The sequence below is a fragment of the Etheostoma cragini genome, chromosome 23 (assembly GCF_013103735.1).
Source record: "Etheostoma cragini isolate CJK2018 chromosome 23, CSU_Ecrag_1.0, whole genome shotgun sequence".
Lineage (NCBI taxonomy): Eukaryota > Metazoa > Chordata > Actinopteri > Perciformes > Percidae > Etheostoma > Etheostoma cragini.
Window position 1 is genome coordinate 5,335,577 of NC_048429.1, and position 27,525 is coordinate 5,363,101.

The following is a 27,525-nucleotide window of genomic DNA, read 5'->3' on the forward strand; positions in this document are numbered from 1 at the left end:
AAGCGTCTTTCTCTTTTTTAGCGGACTGTACACAATAAGAATACAGAAAATCATTTACATGTCCCTGCTTCTCTGTCTCTTGTAAGCTTGGAGCAGAAATTAGAGCGGAGACAAAGAATGAATACATAGAGGAGAACAGATGAGAAACAGCTTTATTCTGTGCACAACCTAATTGTGTATGTGCGTGTGTGTGTGTGCCAACTTCTCTTTCAACCTTTCTCCTAAGCCTATTGCAGCTTTTATCAGTTGGTCTGATAGTCTGCGCCAATACCTGGGGAGACAACTGTCAGCTGAACCTTAAACCTTTCTTGCCATTATACAACATCATTTAAAGGAAGTCCCTGGGTGCCTGCCAGAGGTGTCTGTGGTGTTATAGTAGATGGCCTTGGTTGTTCCGTCAGATCCTCTGATGGTACAGCCTGTCTGTGCCACTGCTGCTGCCACCGGGAAACAAGCTGCACACACTAGCATAGTCACAGAAGGAGAACAGACTGCAAGTCAGACAGACGGACGTACGGACTAACGGAGGGTAACGCACACCACCATGGGCTGCTGTAACAGAAGGTGCGGGCTGATAGCCGGAGCTGTGTTTGGGGCGGTGGTTGCCATCCTGGGAGGCATCCTTATCCCGCTGGGAAACAGCATCATTGAGGGAACAGTGAAAAAGGTATGGTTCTTAGCTTCACCCTGGGTTGGAGAATAGGGAGTGACAGAGAGTGTGTGTGTACATGCAGAGATCAAGGTGAATCAGGAGAAAGGAGAGGGAAGAGGCGTGTGATTTTGGAAAGCTGCTTCAAATGGTAAACAAGAAACTGCAGAAAGCCAAGTGTGCCTTTTTCTTGATCAGCGTCTATGATTTTCTGAGACATTGCTGAGAAAAATTCCGCGGTTTAGACCTTTTATAACAGAGCATCAACCCATTTCAGGTATCAGTGGGGCAGCTGGCCTGCTAGCAGTTTTGAGATATGTTAAAAATAGACTGTGTGTGTGTGTGTGTGTGCGTGTGTCTTCTGGGTTTAGGAAGCTGTCATTGAGCCTGGAACGACAGCTTATGACAACTGGGTGTCTACAGGGGGAATGGTGTACAGGCAGTTCTGGCTTTTTGACGTGCAAAATGCCCAGGAGGTTATAGAGAATGGATCAAGTCCAGTGGTTGTGGAAAAAGGACCTTACACATACAGGTGAGGTTGACATGTGTATGTTTTACAACATTTTTATGAAAAGCTTAAGAATTTACAAGTCCATTTATTAAGTCCTAAACTAACCTTTCATCACATTCATCTTGTGTAATATAGTATGTAAAAATGTCCTCTTCTCTAACAAAATTGAATGTCTAAGTAAGACCCTCTCCTCTTTCAGGACGAGATATCTTGCCAAAGAGAACATCACATTCTATCCCAATCACACTGCCGCCTTCCTGCTGCCTCAGGGCGCCATCTTTGAGCCATCCATGTCAGTAGGATCAGATGAAGACAAAGTCACCACCCTCAACCTGGCTGTGGCTGTAAGTGAGTGTCACCCCACTGTGTGGTGATTCCTGACATGACTCAGCTGTACTGTTGTTTATGACTGTAGTTCTGTACCGTGGCCAAATCAAGCTATGCTGACCAATGGTGGGTTGCTTTGGCCAACAGCCACCAGTTTTAGAAGTGGTTCCAAACCTTTTTGATGGTTTTGTCTTGTCCATTTTTTTGGGCAAAAAAAAGAAAAACTATCAGAAATTTCACAAGAAATTCAAGTGGTTAAAGAAGATTTGTACAATATAGAGACTTAGGTTACTACTAGCCTGACAAGTCAGACCTACATCTTCAAGATACTGGGTGTGGGAACTCACCATTGGCAGGTCTCAATCTCAATAATCAAGGGGCGGGATAAACGGTTGTCTTTCAAATTCCCTCTGCACGCAATAGGATAACGCTACAACTAACCAGAGCAATGCTAGTTGATAGATTAAAGTAATTAAGTAAAGGTTTGTAGTGACAGTGGTGAGACAATATCGTAACTTTTGTACTGACGCTAACTTCTGTTGATTCTGTACTTTAATATAAACACAAGGTACAGGGACTGTCTGGTCATAAGCAAACAGGCTATTGGTACGTGACAGTTCTGGGTACCAAATGCTAAAATTAAGGTCTGATACCCAGTTCAATGGTGACGTGGTGTTAGAAGAACTGACATGCAAATGACATGCAAACATGACGTGCAAATACGCTGCGTGAGTTTGGGAAACAAATTGCAAAGTCATAATTTTACAATGGCAGTCTTTGTTCATGGGTACAGAGTATAGGCCTTAGCTTCAGACTTTGACAAGGCTGAAATGATAAGCATGACCCATTCCAACTCAATTATGCAGTATCACAGTCATAGAGTTATTTTCTGGCTCATTTACCAAGGCAACCAACGTCTACTGTTATGGCATTTTTTTAGTATTAACACAATCACTGATCTTTTTTTTCCAGATATAAAGATACATGTTTCTGATTTGTTTTGACAGGGAAGTTATTCACTGGTTCCTGAATTGCTTCACATTATATTGGAGAGTCGGATAAAGAAAAGCAACTCCTCCTTGTTCCAGACCCGTACAGTCCACGAATTGCTGTGGGGTTACATAGACCCCATGTTGAAAGATAATGTGGGCCTATTTGCACCTGTAAGCAAACAGATATTACAGCCTTACACCGTACACATGATTAGAAAAGACAAGCTTGACCCAGTAACACCTCAGAAATTCTACGATATTATTAATGTATTAAATCAAATGTTTTCCCTAGTACAACGGTACCTATGATGGCTACTACAATGTATACACTGGAAAGGAGGACATCTCAAAAGTGGGAATGATTGACATGTGGCAAGGACATAGGTGAGTTTGATTATAAGAAAAATTGAGATATTGAGACTGGACTTACATCCTTTGTCTTTTAATCAGGTTCTGCAGATATGGGCAAGTGTAATCTTTTAGTCTCTTTAATCAAATCAGGCTGCACAGATCCTGCAATGTGAGAATTCAGCTGTTGTAAAAAAGACAAAAAAAATAATATTTAAGGATGTCGAATAGTTTGTCTGACAAAGTGAATTTTGTCCAACAGGAGCTTAGGTTTCTGGAACGACACGTACTGTGACATGATCAACGGGACAGGTGTGGCTCATGCAGCAATGTGTTTTGTAAAAAAATGCACTAAAATAAAATACAAAATATTTAAAAAAAAAAAAGCCTTTTTTTCCTGAACCCATCTCATGACGCAGCTCTCAATGCAGAGGAGTCATCTTCTGACCTCATTTCTTCTCCCTTCTTTCTTAGATGCCTCATCATTCGCTCCCTTTGTGGACAAGAAGAAGCCTCTCTATTTCTTTACATCAGACATCTGCAGGTGATGAAGAGTTTCACTTTTGTGGGAGCATTTTCAACTAAGGTAGTCCTACCGTGCTTCGCTAACATTAAGCGGGGCAGTGAGTGCCAACAACACGAGATTTATCATCTTAATTTGAGAACTGCATCTTTGCAATATCCTTCCAGTGACCACTAGATGTCAGAGCTTTCCAATACTAAAACCAGAGTCATGTTCTGGAGTGAGATCTGCACAATAGATTACTGGGTGTATATGATGGAAGTGTTTCTAAAAGACTCTCTCTAAAAGAAATCTCTGTGTTTTTTTGTCTTCAGGTCCGTGTCAGCTGGCTTTAAGGAGAGCATGGATCTAAAAGGGATTGAAGTGTACCGCTACACCCTCCAGCCAAACACCCTGGCCTCCCCTGCGGAAAACCCAGACAACCAATGTTTCTGCAAAAGCTTTAAGACCACCAGGAATTGCACCTTGGCTGGAGTACTGGACGTCAGCTCCTGTAAAGGCGGTCAGTTTGTATTTATTTGGTTGAGTATAACATAAGTTAAGCCACTTTATTTGACTGTTTTATCATTCTGCTCAGTAGCTTAGTTATAACAACAATAAATACAAAAAATACATTTTATTTGGCAGACGCCTTTCTAGATACACAAGGACATCTTACATGGTTGGGAGGGCGTAAAAGAAGAAACAATACAATAGAATACATTCAGCTTTATAGCAATGCATTTAACATCTGAAAAGTTCTTAGAAACGTCAGAAAAGCAGAAAAAAACGTGTAAGAAAGGTTTCTATGGTGATGCAGTAGCATGAAAACGTAAAGATTAAACGCTTTCTTAAAAAAGATCTTTACCGTTTTTTTTGTGTCTGCCTGTTTCTTTGCCATCTTAACAGGTCAACCTGTCTTCATCTCTCTGCCCCACTTCCTCCATGGCAGTGCCTACCTAAGAGAGAATGTGCAAGGCCTCAATCCCATCGAGGAGCACCATGACACCTTCCTGGACGTGGAACCTGTACGAACTACTATTATACATCTTTGTGATTTCTTTTGTTTTTTGGGTGCAGCAACTCTAATTGCTTTGTGGTGTTTGTTTTTTTCTCCAACAGACAACTGGCTTCACCTTGAGGTTTGCCAAGAGAATTCAAGCAAATATGATTTATGGCCCATCAAATGTCATCACGTAAGTTCTCTTAGTGCTCTACCATTTTAAAGGAAAAGATCTTTGGATAGTTTGCTTATTTGCCTTCTTGATGATAGCGAGATAAGAAGTTTGAGACCACTTTCAGCTTTGCATGCTAAATGTGAAGCTACGGGCAGCAGCTAGTTAGCTCAGGTTAACGTAAAGATTGAGGTCGAGGGAAAAAAGCTCTGCGATTAACCTGTTAAATCTTGTTTATTAGGTTCATACAAAAACATTAAAAGGGGCTGTACCCAAAATTCAGAACGAAAATATAGAAGGAAACAAGTAATTGGAGGATTGGAGTCCTGAGCAGATAATTAAATCACACTCCTTTTGGAGTGTCGTAATCCAAGCTTCTCCGTACTTTGTTTTGATAGCCAGAAAAACAAAATGGGCGCTTGGTTGGCTCACCTGCACCCATAGACAGAAGCTCAGTCCTCGCTGCAGCGGCTGCAGGTTTGGTTTCGACCTGCGGCCATTCGCTGCATGTCATTTCCCCTCTTTCACCACCAACCCGAACCCAAAACAAACGTGTGTGCATATGGCTGTGAAAGTGTAGGTATTTCACATATCGGGGAAGGGTCTGTGAGAGCTGTGTGGAGGCAACTCCAGCCAGCTGTTTTTTTTCCGTATTTCAAGTACATGACAAGTTGGGGTTTTACTGAGGTTATGTCCTTAATAATCTATTGTTGCTTTTTGTTAAAACAGCCACAAAGCTAACCAGATGTTAGCTCTAGCTTCACATTTACTGTACATCAATAAAAGTGGTATCTATCTTTTCATATACAGTAACTCTCAGAGAGAAAGGGAATAGGATTATTGTCCAAAATGGCAATCTATACCTTTATGAAGTTTTAAGATGTGGTGTCTGGTGGTCGGGACACATACCACATGCATGCCACCTCCAAACTTTTCATTCCTGCCTTTCATCTCTGTGTCTATACAGTCACTGTAAAAACAACAACAAAAAAGTGTCATGCATTGAATACCAGGTAATCAACTTTTTCCCTGCAGGGTGCTTAAAAAAGTCAAGGATTATACCATATTCCCTCTTGTTTGGCTTAATGAGGTAAGATTAAAAAAATAATAACGGATCCCTGCAGTCATGAAGTGTAGAGTTTGCTTGGGATGCGTGAAAGTCACTCTATCTTCCTCTGTCTCCATCCTTGTAACCAGACGGCTGCGGTGGACGACGAAACAGCCGACATGTTTAAGAAGGAACTCATCTCCCGTATCGACATGTTGGCTATAATACAGAAGGCGCTTCTTGGCACAGGTGTGTGCATTTTCATCCTGTGTCTCATCTCCTACTGCGTGGTGAGGAGAAGTGATAACCGAAGCAAGTTTGTGTAAAAGAATCATGCAGTGTCCGTCGAGTGGGAGCACAATGCATTTAGGTGCTACGGGACATCAACTCTTGATATAGACTTGCACTTATTTGGTAATTTCACTATTATTTATAATATCATGCTTCCTTTGATACCAGGGAGGGGCAATACTGTGATTTTGTAAAGCTCAAGAGATTTGCCATATATTATTTCAATTGCAAACACTGTAACATTACCTGAATCAGGGATATTTGGAGGGAGAGCAGATGGAGACTCCTCTTAACATGTCAGGTTATTAATCTACATAGAGGAGAGATGGGTTTGTTGGACATCCTTTAAAAGAACATGAATCTAATCCTTTGCTGAACTAGTGTCTTCAAAATGAATAAAAGCTGAAAAGGCATTTCTCATTGGGTGTTTTATTACTGAGGTTGTTCCTACCTAACAGTCTATCGAAAGTGGTGTACGTCCCTCTCGGCCCAAAATACAGCAGAGGCTGTGCCCCTGCTGAAACAAACCTCCGCATTGTGCATGCTGCAGCAAAATTACTTGGTTTCCTCTTTACCCTGACTCGCTCATAAATCAACGAGAGTAATAAAAATGGGCTGGGGAATGATTATACAGTACGTGTGGTTTGAATGGTACTTGGGTTTATTTGGTGATAAAGCAATATTTCTGCTCAGCAGGAGGCCTCTCTTTGGTTTGATGAATTTTAAATGACCCTCAGCAGCCTCTTGGGCAAATTTGAATATACAGTTCGTTCTGAATCTTACATGAAACATACATAAAAGAGTGTTTAATTTGGGATTAAAACAGACACCTCTTGCAATTTGCAACCTCGAGGTATTTTAGGTACAGTGTGCACTAGTCTTTGAAACTTAGGACACACGTGCCAGGTTAAAAAGCTTGACCCTTTTGAGCTTCCGCATAACTTTAAACCCATACATTTTCCAGGTTGTCAGAATTTCTTGATGTGACAATCTTTTAAGGAATAGTTCCAAATTGTAGGAAATACGCTCATTCACTTTTTTTGTCAAGAGTAAAATGAGATTATCAATATCCCTCTTTGGACGGTGATGGGTTACTGTACAAACTTTGTTACCTTTGGCCGGAGCCAGAGTAGCTATTTCCTGTCTTTGTGCTAAGCTAAGCTAACCTAAAGTAAGTTTCTCAGTATGGCTGTGTTCAGAAGAGTCCGGTGACTTTCCCATGCAGAAACTCGAGTGAAGATAATCACCTCTTCATCATGTTTTTTTTTCTAATCCTCCGTGTCTTCCTTGGCTACTAGCAACTGCATGGAGGAGGGGTGGGGGCTGTGCGCAAACACGGAAGGCTTGTATCATGTGGACGCATCAACAGTTTTGTTGTCATTACTTAGAATTTCTCATTAAGGAGATAGAAACTACGCACTCTAGCTTTAAGTAGACAGAGGGATTATATATTGGCCAGTGACAGAATGATAAGGTTCACATTAAAAAAAATATTCTTAAGGAAAAGAATATAACTAACAATAAAATGCATGATCTTTCTGTAAAACTGAGATTCATCTGAACAGATTTATTCAGGCTATCATGACATTAATAAATAGAAATACATGTTTCATAACACTGAAATTACACTAAATTGACATGATGCTGGCACACAGATTTATTAAACATGGAGCAGAGATTGGTTTAGATGAAGGTACAAATAGAGTCTTTTCTCAAAATGAAAATAATACCGTATGTCTCTGCAATTTGCAGATACAGTCATAGTTGATGAAATATGTTGAAATTATATACACATTTTGACAAGAAATCTGCACATTAAATTAAAAGGATAAAACAAACTAAAATATATTCTGTACACAAGCAACAAATAATCTCTATCTACATGAACTACGCTATTAAAAAAAAAAAGAGTCTATTCACATGTCAATGCATTACTATTTCTGAAGTGTACACGTTGCAGTAAACACTGTGAAAAAATATGAATCCGAAGAAAGGATATTGTCAAGTTTAGTCAACTACCTTTTGATGTAAAGTATTCTGTTAAACTACAATGTGTGTTTCTGCTAGTTATTCAAATCCAGGCAAGGAATAAGATACCTCTACATTACTGATACATTTCAATAAACATGCCTCTGTGCTAGAAACAAGAGACATATGATACAATATGCAGCTGAATTACAGTGAGGGAGATTCTTAGTAATAGGAATAAATAAAGGCAAGATCAAGTACCTCAAAGCAAATTGTATATGCTAATCAGTATTTACTACTATTTCTGTTTAGGTAACATCTGCACTGAATGTTACGTTTTGCCTTTGAACTAAGTCCCTTTTTATAAAAACTTACAGCGCTGTTGTAATACAACACGTTTTATTGGGACCACTTACAATCTGGCCTTTGTGTGAGCAGTGCTATTGTAGACAGTTTGGGAGGCAGTCAACCCATGAGAAAAAAAAATACATTTTCTTCTCACAAATTGACTTTTTATCGTCCTATGCGTGCCCACAAAGTCCTTTCACTTAACAGAGACATTTTTGTTAGCTTAAAGTAAATGTGGAAATGTGAGTAGAATCTAATAAAATACTAATATTAAACTTTGAGAGGGCGCTCACTTCCAAGCATGCATCTTCCTTCCCTTTGTCCCTTTTCAATCTCCCCTATTTACTGACGTGATTTCAAATGATGCCCATTTTTCACGAACAAAGAACAAATCCATTGTGAGCCAATATCCAGCTAGTCCAAATTCCCCCTCTAATATCTGAAATATGATAAGATAATACCATAGCTGCATCTCAACGTTTATTATCATAAGAATTTCAGCATAGACCCCAGTTTATTAGTGACACTCTTAACAGGGCCACAGTCCATGTTTGACTGTGACAGCAAATTAATTGCTTGTAGGTTTCTGTGCGTGTGTTTTACTGTAGGTCACAGCCATCTGGTCACAGTACCTCATGCAAGATAAAAGAGATATTGCTGAATAACAACTCCCCTGAACCCACCTCTGTGTTTGCTGTACATCCACAGTTTGAGATGAGAGTTTGGAAAATGAGGGTCTGGGTATAGAATACTGAGGAAGGAGTTTATGTCAGTGTCTGAGCCTTCCCGTGTCAGACCTCTGGGAGGTGATTTCGGCGGTTGCGGCTCTTCCTCCGGTCCAACAGGGGTTTCAGTTTAGCCAGGTCCCCCCTGAGAGGTCCAGGTGGCTGCTGCTGCTGCTGCTGCTGCTGTTTCTGCTGGAGCGTCTGGAGCTGCTTCCTTTCTTTGCAGTATTGTTGTACAGCTAGGCTCTCCGCTGGACTGAAGGCGGACAGTAATTCCTTGGGGTGCAACGAGCTGGCCCAGGCCCACGGCGACTGCTGTTTGTCTGTCAGCACGCTCACCATGGCCTCGCTCAGCACTCGCAGGCGGATCTTGGCGACGGTGCGTTTGAAGCTGTTCTCGGTGGTCAGGCAGTAGTAAAGGCCCTGATCCGACAACTGGACGGAGCGGATAAGGAGGCCGTGCTCCGTTGAGACAACACGGTCGCTCAGCTTCACCTGGGGTTGGCACATTTAGGTTGTGTCATGACAACATCTACAATCTATCTATGCAGTAACTGTACGTTAAAGACCAAAGGGACAAACTTGTAAACTAATTAGAGATTGAAGGGGTCACTTTCTAATTATTTGTTATGGTTTGACTTTTGCAGTCACCAGATTTCAAACCATTTGAACACCTATGAGAGATGTGTTAAGACAGTGCTCTCCATCGCAATCATCAAAACACCAAATGAGGGAATATGGAGAATGGTGCCATCCCTCCAGTATAGTTACACTTCGTGTTGATTGGAAAAAGGCAAAATCGACTGTCTTCTTTTGTAGGCTACAATTACAAATGCTTGACATGAAACAGATTTTGGGAAAAACGTTTGAAATATTGATTTAGTCAAGTGTAGTGGTATAGTAGTGAGGTTGACATGGCAGTCAAAGGGAAGGTGCTGAAAGAAAAACCTTTTCCACTGATTACTTTAAAATCAGCCAGGCTTTAGTTTGGATAAGATTTCAATGGGAAGTAAACTAAATGATCTATTCTAAGGCTGGATTTTACTCTCATGATGAAATGGCTATAAAACTGCCATTACTCTGAGTCTGCTCCACTGAGGTGAGTGCTTTATCCATAAAAGATTTTTCATGCAGATGCTTTCTTTCCCAGCTTTATTTAATCTTTCCCAGCCTTTCAATGGCTGTCAAATATTTGTAAACCGTTCTCCCCGCTGAGAATGCAGTCATTAGTGAAGGTGCATACCATGTTTGATCTGTATCACTGCTCATTATGATGCTACTTGTTCACCGTATCATTATGTACGCGATATAAGTCCTGATCAAGCGTGTGAGCTCATATGATTGATGTGACATAATTAACGTCTGATCTTACATTTAACTATGTGACCAAAACCCCAGAGCAGAAAACATGCAAAACATCCTTACATACAAACAAGGCAGCAACCTTTGACCTCTTAATATGTCAAGCTGACCTCTTTCCTCCTGTCATTGTCCCTATGAATGAGCCAGCGGATAGAGGCCTGAGGAGATTTGGGAAGACACTCCAGGAAGGTGGTGTTGTTTTTCACTCCGTACTGCGTCATCTCCACAGCGTTTCTGTAGGCTAACACACACACACACACGCACGTCAGACGTCACTTGCTGACAGACACAAACACCACAGATGGACCTCAAATCTGTCTCAAGTCCCAACTGTGAGAGGGAAATGTTGACACAAAGCTTAGTTCAACACCTGTAGCACAGCCAAACTCCACCCAGACTTCTTCAGTTTCTACAGGCTGACAAAATAACCATCAATGTAACAGGGGCAACTCCGGGGTGGGGGAGCGGGATGGGATCAGGTAGTTTTTCCTCTCGGTATCTCTCAATACAGGATTTTTTTTGGGCGGGACAGTCACGTGATCGAAACATGCCAGATATATTTTTATGGGCTCAGGATGATATAGGACCGACAATTGATCTCTGTGTCACCCTCTAGATTTGACTTAGTAGAGTTGGCCATTTGGTTCGTTCCCCAATCTGGTTTGAATTTAAAGATGTAAAATACTGATGAAACCGGGACACTCTGCAAATCGTCTCCTCTCATTAACACCATCTTAGGAGGGATGTTGTAGTACCTAGACTCACAAACACAAAATCATTCAGCTGTTGCAGCTACAGCTTCAGTGGAAACAACAAAATTTTTTTTGTATTAACGAAGGTTTTGCCATCAAATGTGGACTGTTTACATTTGTGAATGTGAATCAGTTCTTAGCTCTGACATGACAACTATCTCTCCCCAAATACATACAATAGGCACACAATTGTAGTTGCAAACACTTTTTTTGGACACTTACTTTAAAAACAAGAAAACACAACAATGACACATTATGACCTTATAAATTTGCTAAGGCTAACATGCTGGCAAACCGTTACCTATTTATATCCTGCTAACATGTAGCATTAGCATTTTTTTGAGTTTTTAAGTGTTAAGTCTGCTAACTCCTGAGAACAGTATCTGGTTTTATAGCTGCTAGCTGCTTTTCTTCTCCAGCTACTTGCTAATTTTGTCTGCTGCTAAAATCTAAACAATACACTTAAAGAGGCTAAGCACTGTAGAGCTGAAGGAAAATGCAAAGTTGGGTGAAAATCATCTGTGGGTTTGTCCCTATGAGTGACCCCCTTTCACTTTATCCATTGTCACTTGATCCTTTGTTAAAAAATATTGATTAGCGCAGCTTTAAATACCTTTAAGATTGAATCCTCTGCATTGAGTGAGTGGATTTCCATGCATAATGTCCTGCCTTCTGCTTCTCCTAAAAAAGGAAAGGAAAAAAAGAAAGAAAAAAAAATAGAAATGAGTATGAATACACTAACTAAATAAAGAAAAAATACACAACCTCTCTCTTCATGTGTTTATCTCATATTGAAACTGTGGAAAGAACCGTCAATGCCAAAACATTATAAGAAAAACCATCTGACTGTTATTCCACTCAGTGCTGCTCACTCATAACAGCATGAGGAACAGGGCCTGTAAACAGCTGACACATTTCAGGCTGTGCTTTTGTTCTGCGACCAAACTAAACTTGACCTGCGTCTGACAGGAATGTCAAGAGACACACAGCCGGTAAAGAGGTATCGGTTTAGCGGCGATCTGTCGCTCATACCTACTTGTCTGTGTTATGTCTAGAAAGACGGAGGAAAACAACAAAGGCAGAATCAGTGACATACTTACACTGCACTGAAGGAATCCAGTCATTTGATCTTTTTGCTCTCACAAGTTTTGATCAGCTCCTTTTTCTGTTCTTAACATATCGTTATAACTAAAAATAGTTATATTATATTGTTCATGTTGTTGTATATCATCTGTTATCTACATTCAATATGGCTGGGTGTTGTACATTGATTGACAACATGTTTGTTGTATGACTAATGAATGCTACTTTGGTTCACTATTGAAAGCCGAAAGCCTCACTAGATTCTTATGGTAAATTGGGCAAAAGTGAACACAAGTGGACAGAAATAACTGTATACTAATAAAACATCTGCACTATGCCATTGTTTATTTAACTCTTTGATTTGATTAGCTGCCTCCATGAATGGGCTCCCCAATCAACACTAAATCTACAGTTATGAATCCTAAAGCTGTAAAGCTTTGTGTACCGTTTGCCGGAGGGATAGAAGCGAGAGCAGCTGAGTCCGTCCCAGGCACAGTAGGGGTCTCTGGCGAGGCAGCAGTCAGCGCATGCCGAGCCGTAAGCGTGACAACGATGCAGGGAGACCTGTGAGACCCCGAACTCCGAGCTGACGTACAGCTGTTGCTGTAAAGTAAACAGTTCAAATGTCAGCCGCCCCGTTTGTCTTAATAAGTGGCTGGCTGACAGGAAAATGAGGCAGAGCGCAGAAACAATTATGGCTTATTATTTCCTTGCCTTTGGGAGGCTTATTATGCCCAGGAGATTTCTGTCTTGTGCATTACATAGTAGCCGCAGACAAAGAATAAAATATTAAAACAATAAAACTGTACTTAATACGTCAGGTATGCAAAGTTTAAAAGGACACTTACTTTTTTAGAGGATATTCTCAAGTTTGTAACAGGAGCTTGATTCTGAAAAATTAGCACATAGAGCAAAGTTGAGAGCTTTCAGACATTATTCACAGTTATTTATTAAAATCTTAAAAGAGTAGTTGGGAACATGTTGGGGAAATGAGCAGAGGACCACTGATCAGACATATTTTAAGTAAAAAAAGCAGTCATTGCACGGTAGACTGCAGCCATGGCCGATCAGCTTCTGGCCAGATGTAACTTTCTAGAAAAAAAGCCGTAGCCTTCGTGTGATCATAGGTTGATCACACTTTAGATACATAGAAAAATCGGCACGTGCAAAGGTTCACTCGGGGCAACAACCAGACTCTTGTGGTATGTTAGCATGTTTCCCATCACTCTGCTGCACTAGACTGCAGAACATCCATCTCTTGAATGCCACCGTGCCTCTTTCTGTCTGCCCTTGCCCTATATGTTGTTGCCGAGCGCTCCCTCTCCACCCCCCCGGTTTTTGATTTTCCGAAAGAAAAGGGATGAAAGTACGAGCATAATGAAAGGAATGGCACTGTTGACAAACAGACAACTGACCTTAAACACTTCCAGCTCTTCCAGGATCAGATCTTCATGCAGGGTTTGATTGCTTGGCAGCACAATCACCTTCTGTACTGTACCTTTGTCTGAGGGCAGAAAGCAGACATGTAATGAGTTACACGCGCACATGCACACTCACACGCACACACACACAAAACAACCGTGTGAAACAGATATGGCTACTAACACTCAACTAAGAATGCCAGTGAAACTAGAATACAACGCTTGTGAAAAAAATAAACTCGAGAGCCTGTTTTCCTTTGCCCATGTTTGCTTTTTGAATTAGGCATGGGAGCCACGACCAGTTTTCATAGCAAAATCAACTGTGGCAGGGGTGGGAATGGAAGCTCCTAAGCCCTCCAAAGGGTGGACATGGGCCACGGAAAGGGCAAACATCATCAATACGGCTATTTTGTCCTGAGAGTTGGAGCAGCAAGCAGAGCAGAGAGAAGGAGTTACAGTAACAGCTCCTGGAAATGCCTGATAAGAGCCTCTCCCATATCCTTGAGACAAAGCAGCGTTTCGGGGCTCAGATATGGTAAGACAGCACTGGCTTTTCTTCAAGAATCTAGGCAAGAGGAACAGAATGGAGAGGCTGCCTGATAAACACAAGCAGCTGTGAGAGTCCAAGAGCTGCTTGCTAAATGCCAACATGTGCACAATTGGACCTGCATGCGCATGAATGCATGCATTATTATGGACGCACACACACCTATTATTCTTTCCAATATATATTTTATACTTGTGCTCTCAATAACATTTAGTCTCATAATCAGTCTCACAGCTTCTCTTTGCAATGTAAGATAACACATTTGTGTGCTCAAGGTAGTTTCTAAAAAAACAAGTGACAACATCAAGTTGTTTCAAACGTGGTAGAGACAAGTGAGATGATCTCAACCCACCCACAAGTCCTCTCACCTGATTTGATAAAATGAAAACAAGACATAGTCAAAGTCCTCTACTAAAGGACCTTGTCTTATCACCCGTCTATGACCTATTTGAGACATAATTTATGCTTCAGGTTTTCAAAATTGGCCCCACGCTCACAGGGCACTATCTCCTCTGTAATCTATTTATCTGATTACAAACAGCAATGGGACTCAACAATTATTTACTCATAAAACTGACAGCTCACACGAGAAAGGGATTGTGTTATTGCTTCTTTTTGTAATTTCACTGTAAATTGGTTTGCTTCTCACTGATCTTCCTGGTGCAAAATCATTTGTGCCAATATAAGATCATATCTGATGCATCTGTAGCAGTGTAGGCATCAGCTGACAAGTACCGGGAAATTGCAGTAGGAAAATTGCAGATATAAGATAAACATCCTTCCGAGCACATCTTAAGTCCCAATTCTTTAAAAACAAAGGTAAGTTATTACATTTGGGTAATGTAAAATTTCATAATATTAGCTGATATGTCATCATGAAATTCTTTACTTTACACTTAAACTTTCAATTATTAATTATCAGCTTCAAAAAGCTATTGACCTTAAAATACAGCATAATGCAGCTGTTGTTGTGGCCATAAGAAACAAGATCTATGCAAAGCTTGCAGGATAAAAAACAACAACCTCAAAGTTGGCTTGTACTTTGGTAGAATCTGCAGGACATGTCTACATTCATACCTGTGCCCAGAAAAAGCACTTGGTAGTTGCCATCGGCAGCCATAACCTGGTCCACTGCCACTGATGTGTATTTGTAGTCAGCATTGGTCCGAACCACCAGAGGTTTCCTCCCTACTGGGTAGATGTGGTTAAACATGACTGGATGGTTCCGTACGAAAGTCACTACGTCATCTGGGAACTCCTTCGTTGTATGGATATCAGGTGTGAAGGCTCCACCGGGACACTGGAGAAACAAAAGTAAACAACAGTATTGTATTGAAAAGACAGTACATTAGCTTAGTTTATATAGTGAAAGTGTTTATTAAGATAACAGACAACGATATGTTCAGTTGCATGAAAGTTAAATATGGAGTTCCACAAGGCTCCACATTAGGGCTTTGCTATTCATTCATGCAAGGAAATAACCAATGAATTAATGAATGATAGAATGTTTGGGAAATTAACTCACAGTTCCCGGTCTTGGGTAAGGGATGCGCCCCTGGAAGGCCACCCACTGAAAGTTGGGCCCCTCTCTATGAGCAAAGGGCCCATTGAATACGGTAAGGATGTCGGCCATGTTGTACACACACACTGCCGAGCCTTTAAACACGGAGCTGAGGATATAAGATGCATACTTTCAATGACACACATCAGTGGGAACCTACCACACTCACAGCCGGGAGACCCACCCAGCTAAAATATTCTGCAGTTGTTAATTAGGATCTCCTATCCTCTTTCTAAGGATGTAATGCTGTCCGGGTGGAACCAAGGCCTCTCTCCAGTGGGGACATATCATCTATTTCCCCCTCATTGATATTGATACGGTTTGGCTAAGTCATATAAAACCACACTACTTCACACATAAAAGAATCTTTGTTGAAAAGGGGAGCAGGAGCATATTGTGCAAAGTGGGGATGGAGGAAGAATCCCAGTGTGGGGAAAGGAAAAGAATAACATTGAGGTAAGATACCTCAAGGACCTCACTGTTTGGTTTGGCTGTGTTCTTTGAGCCAGCATACTCTACTGTAACCTTTCTATGATCCTGAGGTAACAAGCAGATCAAGGGCCTGTGGCAGTGTCACCCTGGATTAACCAGACAAAATCAATTAGAGATTAGAACACATGGATCAAGTAACCATTCCTTTAAACCTCCAAATTTGCTGTGCAACCCTGCTGACTGTTACTTTCGGCTAAATGAGAGAAGTATAATCAGTGTGATTTTCCTCAATTACCACAGAGGTTTAGACAATGTGGTAATCTTTTTTTTAAATTATACGTATCATACCAACAGTGGGTCAGATTCTATGACACAATTAAAAGAAAAATGGTGACCATATTCCTCTCTTTATTTTCTCTAAAATCTGCCCCCAAAAAAGCTTGGGATTCTGAAAAATACAGTAATTTAATTCTCTTTGCACTCAGAAATGCTGCTGTGTACTGTTAGTTCCTCTAACAATACATATAATATAATGCAAAATTTGTATCAATGCCTACTATAAATATATTTCTTGCCCTCGGTTAGTGAAATAGCGCACTGCCGCTTACAATCATAAGGACAAAACTTCAAAACAAAGGCCATATAATGAAGCTACCAGGTTGTTGTAATTGATAGTTCAACTTCTTGACTAAGCTGTTCTTCAGCATGACACATGACGTCTCTATGTAACACGCCCTTTGACATCCACATCCCCTCCTGCTGATATCCAGTCAGTGATTAACATAACTACTGAGGCCAGCAGGAATGTTACAGTTGGCTTCAATGCCATCAGTCTTACCTTGTAGATGTGAATACTCCAAACACCAACAGGCCCTTGGGTTGATCGGTGTCCAGCAAAAACACATTTTCTGTAAGGGAAAACACACATGCACACATGCAGGATATGTGTTATAGTACCTTCAACAAATTCCATATGACCCATCTCACTGTCTCCTGCAGGTAAGATTGCCAAAAGTGAAGAACGCATGAATTAGTAACTGCACATGTTGACATATTGACTGGTCACATGAGCACTGTGGAAACGCAAGTGAAATGTTTGAGTTTGTAGTTTTCAAAGCTGAGGCTCAGGAAGGACTGGAACAATATGCTCAAAAATGAATACAAGGTAACCAAAAACAACAGTGGTTAACAATGGTTATGAAAGTTAATAAAAGGGCTGCAGCCCAATCCAGATCAAACAAAGGACGTTCTGTGGATTGTTTATGGAGAAAGCAATCACTGGAAACCTTGGAACAAAAATAGTGAGCTTTTGGGAATTAGGTTGGTCTTGTATTTTCTGAAATACTGAGTTTGTTTTAAACTTCTTTCATGGACTGTGAAAATAAGTCAGTCAACAAATAAAGGAAAAACATAACATGTAAAAATGCCACAATTATGTTCCTGTTCCTTCATTTGACTCACCCAGTTCGTCAAAGTGAGTTTCGGTGCCGTCTTCCTCCAGAACGGAACACACCATCCTGGCTTTAAGGAAGGTGGTCCATTTGTTCACCAGGCTCCGCTGTCCTCCGATGTCACTCTGCAGACAGAAGCTGCACATAGCAACTTAAAAAACCCAAAACACGCACTATTGATTTATGTAGGCACAGACACTTACTGGACACACTCTGGCCACCATGGTGTGGATATTTTTAGTATTTCCACTGTTGTCTGTCAGCCTCTCACGGAAGAAAAAATACAATTTGGCATCGTTGGGATCTGTTCCGTCCGGTATGAGGTGGGCGTCAATGAAGATTGGCTCTGAATTAATAAAAAAAAAAGATAAATTGACACATTACCAATACAATAAAATAAACATCTTGTTTGTGAAAAAATATATACCGTATATATTTGATAATCTTTAGAGAATGTTTGTGTGCTGACCACTAAGCCATTTAGAGTTGTGCTGATCTGTTCGCACAGCATTTCTCTTGGTCAGGCTCCTGAAGATGGCAGCATCTGTCCCCATGAAGTCAATGTACATGCCTGAGAACAGCTCCTGGTCTACAGGAAACAAATCAACAATATGCTCACATATTATGGAGAGCCATAAAACAACAATCTTCTGTGAAGTGCTTCTAGAAACCAAGAAAAGAGTGAAACAGCATCAGGCATTGAAGAAAATATAAATACCACACACCAATATTTTATTCTTTGACTAATAAAAAATGTTGCATGAATTGTTTTACAGTCTGTGTGTGCTGCTGCTAACACGAGACTTTATGGTCTCCACAGCCGCTTCATGCTCTTCATTATTCCTTTACTCTCACTTCATCATGCATCAGTTACAGACCATGTGTTTTGGAGGATGTGGGGCAAGTTTGATGAGGATTAGGGGTATGTGGCCCGCATCCAAGCTGACTTGCTAAGGAGCGAGTGTTGACGCCAGTCAGACAGCCACAGAGGGTCCAAAACATGAGGATGGGGAGATGAAACGCAGACACTACCTCTGATTCTCTGAGTCTCTGATTGCTGAATAACTGTTATCCACAGCCTTGTCCTTGACCTCAACTCTTATTTTGCAGAGCACTTTCCTTCCTACCCCTTTAGGTTATTCCACCCTCCCCTTTTGGCTCCCCCCCAGAGCAACTCTGAAGCCACTCACTAGCTGGCAAAGTTGCTGCTGACATGCTCAGGTGTCAGAAAGCAGAGCTGAGGGTGCAATGTGTCGCCTTCAGCCGTGTCAACAGCAACCCTACACCCCACGACCAATCAGAGATCAAAGGAGAGAGAGGGTGCAGCCTGACCTGAAGGAGGTACTGCTTTGGCCTGTGGTGGTCTGTGTTTGATGTGTAAGTAGAGCTGATATTTGAATTCAGATTTCTGAATTCTCTGTGCAACGACCTTTTGATACTGACTGACATTTGTTGACTGCCGTTGGTAGGAGCTGACTACTGACTGGGACACACAGATACCGCACCCTTCAAATTACAGCAACATCGTCACTCAGAAACAACATTTCCTGCCCCCTTGTGAATATGGATGAAGAGGGCTCTGTTACTATAGAAAAACCAACAAATCCTGAATTTCTTCTTTTTCGTAAAAAAAAAAAATTCAGTTTAAAAAAAAAAAAGGCAGAAGTCATTAAGGTGGATGTAGGAAGCACCTACTTAGCATAACGGAGACTGTATTCACTTGAGGGTTGAAGGAGCACCTCCCTTTTCCAGATTCGGTCCTCGAGTCGATGTGAAACACTTGTTCCTGTGACAGAAAACAGAGGAAGTCAGAAAATGTGCAGACAGTTTAATATGATAAGCTATTCTGTCTCTACCACAATAAAACTGCGTAAATGACGGTACCAAATGTACCACAAGGTAGCCCTGCTCACGTTTCTTTCCCTTTTGGTTTTGAACACAGAAATGGTCCCGACCTGGTCTTCCTTAACTGGCCCATGTGGGAAAGTAAAGAACATTCCCTGCCTTGTGGTGGACTTGACAGTCCAAACGTCTTTTACTGTAACCTGGGTAAACTATAGAGCTTCCCGTCCCATCCAATTTAGGTCTGGTCCTTCAAGCAAGCACTATTCCTTAAATGGGGATTCAAGTGATGTAATTTTCCAGGAAAACATGTCTGTTCGCCAAGAGGTTCTGGATGTGGACTCCATCTGGTAGGCTGTCGCTAACCTCTACACTGCAAAAAATATCCATTTTAGCATGTCATTTGATGTTGCAATGAACCAATAAAGCAGCCCATGCAATCAAAATGTCTTTGTTGGTTCTCTTGAATGTTTCTGTAAAGAAGTGATATCTGTTTGTGTTGATATACGTTTCTGGGGAATTCCCGATACACTAATTGATTCAGTAATGTGGACATTTAATGTAACTTATAATTCCCTACCAACCTGAGTAGCAGTGATTAAGACACAAAACAAAAACATTGACACATGCAAATACCTTTCTGTTTTAGTATGGGTTCAGTTCTTGGGGGCAAAGGTCCAAACTGTGTGTGCTAGCTGTCAACTTTCCACTATGGCAGCTTGTTAAACTTGACCGATCTCTTTTTCTTGAGACACTGACATGTTTGAGTTGCAAACAGAGAAGTCTGCCTTTTAAACAAAAGCCCCAAATGACAAAAGACACGGCAGAAGTCGACAGTCTGTGGCTAAAAGTTGTTCACTCAGTGAGCATTTCTCTCCTGGAGGGATTTCCTGCTCTTACTTCCAGAGCTGTGCGTCTTGAGATGAGAGTGCAGCCCTTCATGCCTGACACTAGAGCTCCATTTTCTCCCTCTTATCCTCAGCATCTCCTCTCATGTGGCCCAAATTGGGTGGATAAAAACTTTGCTCGTATAAAGTCATGGAGTCTTTTTTATCATGTGGCAACACTTTTAAAATACTAGTATACCAGTATAAGAATATGCTGTTGTTAGAAAAAAAAAAAACTGTCTAGTGCCGGCATGGATTTAATTTCAGGCAAATATAAATTGGGATGAGATTTTAGTTATTTCACTTGCGCTGGCTGTCATCCACTTAATAGATTTACAGTAATGACTCTGAATTACAGTTGTTCTACTACAACTAGTAGTGAGTCTTATTAAGACAATCTATTTTTTTATTGCAGCAATTAATCCAAAACATGTCATATTTTGTTTTGAACTTTGAAATAATTTGATCAAATCTGATTCATCAAAAGATAACTATTTCTCTTCCACATCCCTTGTGGCTTTTATGATTACTATATCTCTTTTAGAGAATATTATTTTTGTTTACTTACTCTGGTTGTCGGGACTGTATTACCACCCACCCCTCACTAAAGGGTGACATTAACAGCCAACACTATTTTAATGAAATAAAAGAAGAATCGAGTTATGAATTACTGTAATTGCACTAAGTCAATTGAGTTAATATAATCAGGTTTATTTTTGAAATAGCCACAGAGGAACCTCTGCATGTTCTTCATTAGCTCATTATTTCTAAATGTCCCACCACCAAACCCTCTTGGTATCTTTTCATTTTTTTATTTAAAGTATATAACTACAAATGCTTACAATTTAGGATTAGAGGAACCAGAGGTTTTTGTTTGTGTATAGTATCATCCAGCAGCCTGCAGTGTATCCTAAAGTATTTCAATAGACAACCAGTGTGAATAATCTACCAAACAAATGGGCAGTTGTTGGCCTCTAGCTTCTCAACAGTTGCTGTAATGGATGTGCAGACCACCAGGTCAGTGTCCGCGAAACATGGTTTATTCCCCTTAAGAGTCTGTATATTTAGTGAAGCGAATCTGTCATTGCGTTCCCACCTCTGGTCTGCGGCCCCTGTTGATGTACACACAGACAGGACTGTACGCTCCACTGCCACACATGAACAGATGAGTTCTGTTATAGGGCTGCACCACCCGGATGAAGTTCCCACAGCCATGCTGGAAAGTACAGATAAACATAAAAAAGTTCAATAAGTGAGAAACATTAAAAATGTAAAAACTTTGCTCAAATTAATTCCCATGAAATGTTAAACTCAAAGTTACTTGTCATAAGTAATCTTTAATAAGAGGATTGTTTTCCGATTAGACTTTAATGCAAGAATGGAGCGTTTGAGAGGAGAAATAACACACTGTTACTTATGCAAACACAATTTTTAATTCATAGGCTATAAAAAGTACCATCGTTTTCAATACACTTGCTGCTACAGCCTTGGTTGAACTTGTATGACCAGAACCTTATGGTAGCCAATAATTTAGCACATGGCTAAGTTTTATTTGTAGTCACTGTGGTCAATGTTCAAAGGTTATAGTGCTATACTATAGTTGCTTTAAAGGTCCAAAATCATGAAACATTTTAAGTTTACAATTGTAATTTGGGTTTCTACCAGAACACAATTAGATTCTTCAAAAAGCATCATTTCTCTCATACTGTCTGTCTAAAAATACCTGTATTCACTCTCTGCCTGAAACCTGTTTTAGAGTCTCGAGGTTTCCTCTCAAACAAGCCCTGTCTGCTCTGATTGGTCAACGTTTTTAGATCTTCTCCATCTGCGCTCTCAGCGTCTCTGCACTGTCATTGCAGCCGGGGAATGTCTCTGACGACCCTGTAGCGGCACTTTCTACCTCTATATAGTGTTGTCTATATTGTTGTGACATCCCAACTTTAAATTTGTCCTGACGGCTCATTTAAAAGCACTGACCCTGAATGAGGGCTGAGTGCATTTTTGTGAAGTGAACGTTTTGATACATTCACAGTATTTACATAGCACCCACCTGCTTTTTAATACAAAAAAAGACATGAAAATCCCACTTTTTACACTTGCGAGACCTTATTTAACCTTAAATAAACCCACAATAAAATAACAAATGAATAGCAGTTGGATACACTCTTCCAATACATTCACTCTAACAAATAATAATAATTACTTTAATCTCAGCTATGACACAAAAAACTGAAACAGAGGAGCATGTCTATTTCCTGGTATACAGCCAAGGTGAATACCAAATGCAGAACTTGTTTATCTCTCCTGAAGTATCCTATTCCATATGAGGCGGTAATTCAAACTTATCTCACTTCTTATGGCAGTTATACAATCACATGCTGCACCATCAAACAATCCCACAGCTCACTGGTCTGGTATTAAGGCCAGTGGAAAAAGAGTGTCAGTGGTGTATGTGATATACCTAGGTAAGGCAGATTACTGATCTCCCTCCATCTCTGCTTTCAATTCCCAAACCCAGCAGTGGGAGTGCTGGACTTTGTGGCTCATTAAGCCTAGGCTAGCAGAAAACAAGTGGAGAAAGGAAGGGAGCAGAAAGAAGTGGGGAGGAGAGGAACACATATCCAGGGAGCCGTCAAGAACTTGGCTGTGGCGGCAGGAAAGGCAGCTGCTGCAGCTCGCGATCGGTTCACAGCTCCACTGGGAGCATTCGACCAAAAAACAACTGAATTTTTCACCGTTACACACCCATATCTGTTATTTATCTTGCACCTCTATACAGTATCTCTTTCCCAGTCTGTCTGTCTGTCTTTCTTTTTCCTCACTTTTATCACCCATTAATCTCATCGCACCCTCCTTGAGCCCTCACTGGGCCTGGGTCCTACACCCATATCTGATGTGTAGCCGCATCCTGTTGTATTGTCATCTTAAGTTTCCTCTTTGTACGCACGCAGCCTTCATGACCGTGCCAGATAAACAGCATTGAGCATTACGGCCACAAATACAAGTGGTGATCATATTCAGTTTAAAGTGGAGGCTTCTGAGCCAGCAGCAAACAGACTAAATCAACCTGGTCAGTCTACATGTCTCCTTCTGTGGCACAAACAATGTGCAGTCGCTCTCTGGAGCCCCTCTTGAACTCAGTTCTATCATAAAAGAGGAACGTAATATATACAGATGTGTAGGGTAAACCATAACGGATGCGGGCTCTGACTTAAATGAAGAAACCCATGAAAAAGGAGAGCAGCATTATGGAAGAGAGAAAATGAAACATAGTGTGGTAGAGGAGAAACCGAGGGTTGGAAAAAGTGACCAAGAAAAGTGGAAAAAAATAGTAAGATTGAAAGAGAAACTTTTAGAGGAGCCACTAGCAGAGCTGTGAGCATAAAAGAGATGACAAAAGGAAGAAGGGGCCCCTGAGTGGCTCCAAACGAAGATGGCTCACCCAGATATTTGTGGAGGCCTGTCTGCAGCCAGCGGGCTGTGACTCAGAGCAGCACAAATCACCCAGTGACGGAAACTGCTTCTTCTATTTCTGCAACAGCATGTTTTACAAAACCCTGGCTCCATTACCCCAGCTGCTGTCAGTGAATGGACAGATGATGGAGAATGTGGGAAAAACAGGCAGCGCTGGTTGTAGTGTGATGCTTTTTATGGTAACTTGTACCGTTACTTTAGGTAACCCTAATTAGGTAATTAGGGTTCCAATTTATCTACAAAGTTGCTTTGAGAGTTTGTTCTTTAAAAACATGTCTTTCTATCTCCCTGTACTGTGCACTGCACTGAACTGTGCATGTATTTCAGACCAACCCAATTAGAGGAAAACAGAGACGGAGGAGGAATCAGTCTTCTGAGTGCTATGCATTCATTAAATCTTGTTGCAGCTAACAAATGCTGCTGAGAATCAGGCCGGGGTTATGAAATCTCTGCATCAATGAGCCGTGTCCCATTTGCGAGCTTTGATTCTGGTTTATTTTTCTGCAGTGCTCTGTGGCCCTCCGTCCTCCCACGCTTCACTCTCATTCCTGACAAACTGTGCCGATGCCAGGAGGACTCCGGGCCAGGAGGTGACCCTGCAGACATCTGCAGCCTGCTACACATGTGGTTGGATCTGACACAAGCTCACAGATGGGAGAGGGAAATCCCAGGAGGCGGCACGCTCAGTTCCGCAGTAGAACCACTTTGAGGAACGCATCTGGGAACAGCTGACAAAACCTTTGGTCTAGATCCTGAACATCATGGCAGATGAGGGCTACTCGGATATACTGATTGGTTTCTTCTGTAACTCAGCAGGGTTGCCACCACTAACAACTTCAGTATTAGCTGCTATTTGTTACCAGTGTTGGGAGTAACACATTACAAAAGTAATGCAATTACTAGTAATATTACAACCGTTACAATCTCATATAACACCCGTTACAACCCATTTTAACTTGAATTTTACTGGCGTTTTATGCTTTTGAGAATTCACAAACATCGTGAAACATTTCGGCACAGAAAAAAAAAGTCTTTGACATTTATTTCCTGTTGCTCGAATTCGAGGGTTGAGATGACTGCAGAGACTGATTCTACATTTGCGAGATGGATACACTCCCACTATTTTCAGAAGTTATTACTGCTGTCCTGTCATTGTTCCTTTGGTAAGGGTTAGAACCTGAGACGGAACAGACAACATCTGTGCCCCACCAGGTAAAGGTAGGTCAGCGCGGACAGCAGTGTGTCTGAGCAGCTGACAGATATAAACATGTTGGGAATGAATGTTTAGGCTTTTTACAAGTCATAGCATTAATTTTATCAGCAGTGGAAAGTAACTATACTGTACTTCAATACAATTGTAAGGTAGGCTACTTTGTATTGAGTATTTCAAATTTCTCCTACTTTATACTTCTACTCCACTGTAGTTCAGTCAAGTAGGCCTATTGTACGTTTCACAATAAAACGTTACTTCACTATTCATTTATAGATTTAGTTACTTTGCAGATTCAGAATAGTAATGCAAAATATTATGAATAAATTATCATGGAGGCCTATTAAAGTGGATAAAGATGAGACTTTGTTGATGCTGTGGTGAAATTCACAGGCATGTCATACAAGTCTTACTTCCGCGGTAATTTTGGTCAAAGTAACTCAAAAGAAATGCAAAAGGAATCATTTTGCAGGGGTTATGTAGTTGAAGGTGTGTTTATCATACGACATTTTCCAAAAATGTGATGAAGCTGAAACACAAGTAATCCATTAAACCTTAAAGCATTTTAAGATATTTACTCTTGGCACAGTATCAGCTTCATGAGCTGACGTGAGTATTCATATCTGAATTTCTATTTATTTATTTTCTCTATTATTATTTTGTATTGGCTAACCAATAAAAGGCCCCAAGGAATCCAAAGATAAGGGTTTTGAGGGTTCTTACCGTAGGGTCCTTTCCTGCCATTTGGCATTCCTCTATCTTGCTTGTAGACGCAGGCCAAAACACCTGGTGGGAAAGAAAACAGCACAACATTTAAAATATTGATAAGTGGGGAAGTTAGCCCAGGAAGCCAGCAACAGATTGAGACAGACATGAATATATCCATGTTGATCTTTGATCATATCCTGTTCACATGTACAGAAATCACAAGGAACATTTGTGGGAAATGAACAAAGCAAATGTTTAAAAAAAAAATATCCAGTTTCGATAGAAGTTTCTGTGTCCGTGATTACAGCCAGCTACCATCTGTGGAAAATGTGTGAGTTGTCAAACCCGAGAGAGGGGCTTGAAGGTCTAGCTCAATGAATATATCAAGCAATTTACTTGGAAAAAATGGATGCGATGCAGCCCTCCCTGGGGGAACCTAAATGCTTTCCCATCTGTTTATGCACTTCATGCCTGTCAATTACACAGAAGATAACTCCTTCACTGCATACAGAATCAGTTATCAGAGAGCTCCAGCATGTTCACACCTCTTTTGAATAACCCTTAAATTGTTCTGATCGTGGCAAATGTATGGTAGTTTGCATATCATTGCACATATTAGAATAATACCAGTGCATTAGTTTTATAATGTACCTAACACACTGGTAAATTTAACTAAAAATCTAGGTTCTCCTTTGTTGTGGCGAGAGAAAAGACATGCTATACATGCCTGCATTGCATCAGAACAAAATGTTAACCACAGACCATAATAAGAAGCATCTGCTGACCTTAAGTGTGCCATGGGTGATGTTGTTAATGTCCATGGAGAGGACATGGTCTTTGCAGCCCACGTACATCCTGTCCTGGTCCTCGTCCATCTGCAGGATCCTGTAGTCCATGGCCTTGTCTGATATAGTGTAGTGTTCAAAGGACTGGGAGGCCTGCAGGTCTGAAATAGACACAGAGAAAAAGGCTTAGGAAAACACCAAAATAAGCTTGTTTTCACACTGAGGTGAAAAGTTGTCTCCTTCTTCTACTTAATTTAACTCAAGATAAAAATCTACACAAGCTACGTAAATCTCTTTCTGATCAGATCTCAAAATTAGGTCCTTGTGCCTCAGGCTCAAAAGAAAACTTTAAACTGTAACTTTTAGGATTTGGATGCTGCTCTTTAAAATGTGTGTCAGTTCTCTTCTGTTGCCATTTCATATGAAGGGTAACTGAAGATTGTAGGTTTGTGCAATAGTACAGATCATTCTCATTATATCCTAAGGTTGGTATCAAACCTCAACAGTTTTGGTAATAAACTAAATTATTCTGAAACTCAAGAGTATCCAGAAAAGTTTGATTTTAATTCCTGGTCCTATTTGTGGCCTTTTCTTAGTAGTTTCCTTAGTTTACTGTTTGTGTATTACTTGATTGTTTAAATCATAATTTTAGTGTATTTTATTCAAGCTATGTCCTTTTACGGTGACTTAATTTGAGATATTTGATATATTTCAGAAGTTTAGCTCTTTTTGTTAGATTAAAATGGTCCGATTTCTAAACATAATGTATCACACCTATTAGATAAAATGTGTCTCCATGTGAAATCCTCATTGCTCTTATACAGTATGTGATCACAAAATTATGTACACGTCTTCCAGTTTGTTGAGATAAGAGCAGATAACTCTGAATCATCAGAAATAATTATCTGAATCATCAACATTATCACACTGGATGATACACAGAATACATTGCCCTGAAATTGATTTCACATTGATTTGTTGATAGATTATTCCCAGTTCACTTAACTTTCAAAAAGTCAATTAAAGCTGTGACTAGAGGGGAGATACTGTATGAAAAGGTCTCCCTGCAGAGTCTCTTCTACTCATTAAAAGCGCACAATGTTCACACACACCAAGTAAACATTCT

At 40.6% G+C, this 27,525-nt stretch overlaps 2 protein-coding genes across 3 annotated transcripts in view; one reads left to right on the plus strand and one right to left on the minus strand.

Annotated features, from left to right (window-relative positions):
• Positions 1-317: 317 nt before the first annotated feature.
• On the plus strand, positions 318-6,256 carry cd36 (CD36 molecule (thrombospondin receptor)). Of its 2 annotated transcripts, none has more exons than XM_034863992.1 (12): positions 318-667; positions 1,021-1,181; positions 1,360-1,512; positions 2,500-2,650; positions 2,772-2,863; positions 3,090-3,139; positions 3,302-3,371; positions 3,665-3,852; positions 4,239-4,357; positions 4,452-4,525; positions 5,540-5,594; positions 5,702-6,256. In XM_034863992.1, the coding sequence occupies exons 1-12, from the start codon at positions 545-547 to the stop codon at positions 5,876-5,878; spliced, it is 1,413 nt and encodes a 470-aa protein (XP_034719883.1). In that variant the 5' UTR covers positions 318-544; the 3' UTR covers positions 5,879-6,256. The 2 variants fall into 2 exon arrangements, with proteins under 2 accessions (XP_034719883.1, XP_034719884.1); XM_034863993.1 differs by having other exon boundaries at positions 325-667; positions 1,360-1,504; positions 2,495-2,650.
• Positions 6,257-7,390: 1,134 nt separating this feature from the next.
• sema3c (sema domain, immunoglobulin domain (Ig), short basic domain, secreted, (semaphorin) 3C) overlaps positions 7,391-27,525 on the minus strand; it is a 37,906-nt gene continuing 17,771 nt past the window's right edge. The window contains exons 3-18 of the mRNA XM_034863779.1: positions 26,400-26,560; positions 25,630-25,692; positions 21,319-21,438; positions 19,189-19,279; positions 17,963-18,082; positions 17,697-17,839; positions 17,504-17,618; positions 16,881-16,950; positions 15,575-15,719; positions 15,127-15,349; positions 13,497-13,585; positions 12,930-12,971; positions 12,527-12,684; positions 11,612-11,679; positions 10,357-10,487; positions 7,391-9,379 (exon numbers count right to left, since the gene is read on the minus strand). Coding sequence (XP_034719670.1) covers positions 8,951-9,379; positions 10,357-10,487; positions 11,612-11,679; positions 12,527-12,684; positions 12,930-12,971; positions 13,497-13,585; positions 15,127-15,349; positions 15,575-15,719; positions 16,881-16,950; positions 17,504-17,618; positions 17,697-17,839; positions 17,963-18,082; positions 19,189-19,279; positions 21,319-21,438; positions 25,630-25,692; positions 26,400-26,560 — 2,168 coding nt within the window. The 3' untranslated portion in view covers positions 7,391-8,950. The remainder of the gene's footprint in view (positions 9,380-10,356; positions 10,488-11,611; positions 11,680-12,526; positions 12,685-12,929; positions 12,972-13,496; positions 13,586-15,126; positions 15,350-15,574; positions 15,720-16,880; positions 16,951-17,503; positions 17,619-17,696; positions 17,840-17,962; positions 18,083-19,188; positions 19,280-21,318; positions 21,439-25,629; positions 25,693-26,399; positions 26,561-27,525) is intronic.